Below are 1,686 nucleotides of genomic sequence, written 5' to 3' on the forward strand. Positions count from 1 at the left end.
CTCAAGTTGCAGCAAGGGAAGTTTACGTTGGATATTAGGATAAACTCTCTCAGCAGGTGAGTAGTAAAACACTAGCACAGGTTATCCAGAGAGACTGTGGAATTTCCATCTTTAGAGGTTTTTAAGACCCAGTGAAACAAAACCTTGGGTGGGATGATCTAGTTGGGGATGGTCCTACTTTGAGTAGGGGGTTAGACTAGATGTGACCTCCTGAGGTCCCTTCTGACCCTCATTTTCTGTGATTCTAAGTCCTGCGATCTAATGGGATGGGGAGAGTGAAGTAGGCATTTTACAATGTCATGTTTGCCAAGGATGTGTGTGGGGAGGTTGCAGTGAGAAAGTGACAGGAAGCCAGGAGGCTTCTGGAGTCGGGGGAAATGCTGTTCAAAAGTGGGTGGTAGCAGCAGGGTCAGGCCAAGATAAAACTCAATTTCTCTTCTTTGGGGAGTTGGTTCTGGGAATATGAAAGAAGGAGAGGCTGTGATATGAGAGCAGTGACAGGGACACTGCCAGCCAGGGAGGTGCCGGGCTCGTCCGCCAAGGGTTGTCATTCTCTGTTGCCACTTTGAAAAGCCGTGGGGCAGGCAGGGGAGAATTCTTTTGCTTTTGATCCCTTTCAGGCACTGTGTTTGTGTAATAACAGAATTGTGATGCACTCAGAAAGGCAGGAACAGTGTGTTTAATTCAGAGGCATGTTGTGTCATGTGGCTTTGTTGTTCTTTTCAGGCAAAGCAAGCCCCGGAACCGCCCTTCCTTCCGACAGACACTGATGCACCTGGACATTGCCTCTGCTGATGTGCTGGGCACCCCTCAGGAGACCTACTTCAAATCCCAGGTAGCAAGAGAATGGCCCATTGGGTGCCAGATCCTGCAGGGCTCCATCCCAGCATGGAAAGGGATTGCATGGTCCTCTGGGGTAGGAAAGAATGAGGGGCAAAGACAGGAGGAAGGCCTAGCAAGGGGAAATGGAATAGCGGGTTCGGAAAATGATGCTGAGGTTTGTTTGCTGCTGCTGTGTTGTGTTTTGGACACAGAGTGTGCATGTGTAGGAACACCCCCATGCAGTTCTTTTAGACACTAGCCAGGTGTGTGAATAGTGTGTTAAAGAACAGGGTGGGACTTTAGTATTAGGGACAGGTCTGAATGAAGGGAAGAACTGTCACAGGACATCAAAAGGATGCTGGGCAGAACCAAGAAAAGACAGTATCTCCAGGTCCCTGACATTGTTGGTTGCTTCCATCATGTCAGGGTAGGATGAAGCCCAGGTCCTATATGGTGAGTGAACACACTAGGGGTGTTTCTAAAGATTTACACCCCTGAAGTGAAGCCACAAGAGCCAAGACTACATGAGGGCCAGGGTCAACACTACCCCAACAGAGCTACAAGTGCAAATGGTCTTTGAAGGTCTCATAAACATGGATGGTGAGGAAACACTTACTGACATGGAGCTACAATAGGCTACAAAACCCAGTTAGAGCTTTTATACCCAGGCATCTTGCACATGCATTCCTGGCCACCCCATCCATGGGCACATGATGCTGTCTTATTTTGCCTCCTGGATGTCTGGTGTTCGCTGCCAAGTGAACATGGAGATTCCTAGTAGCACCACAGTACAGTTCATGTACGTGGGGTGTACATGAAATAAATTTGAGAAGCCTAGTGCCATCTGCTTCCAGCTGCTGGCAT

General features: G+C 48.7%; 1 protein-coding gene across 3 annotated transcripts in view; it reads left to right on the plus strand.

Annotated features, from left to right (window-relative positions):
• The window catches only part of MAP3K13 (mitogen-activated protein kinase kinase kinase 13), a 144,475-nt gene that overhangs the window by 119,416 nt on the left and 23,373 nt on the right, over positions 1-1,686 (plus strand). For all 3 annotated transcript variants that reach the window (XM_019503794.1, XM_019503793.1, XM_019503795.1), the window contains one exon: positions 727-835. In XM_019503794.1, coding sequence (XP_019359339.1) covers positions 727-835 — 109 coding nt within the window. The remainder of the gene's footprint in view (positions 1-726; positions 836-1,686) is intronic.

The sequence above is a fragment of the Gavialis gangeticus genome, unplaced genomic scaffold (assembly GCF_001723915.1).
Source record: "Gavialis gangeticus isolate Ggan-Ray unplaced genomic scaffold, GavGan_comp1, whole genome shotgun sequence".
NCBI classification, from domain to species: domain Eukaryota; kingdom Metazoa; phylum Chordata; order Crocodylia; family Gavialidae; genus Gavialis; species Gavialis gangeticus.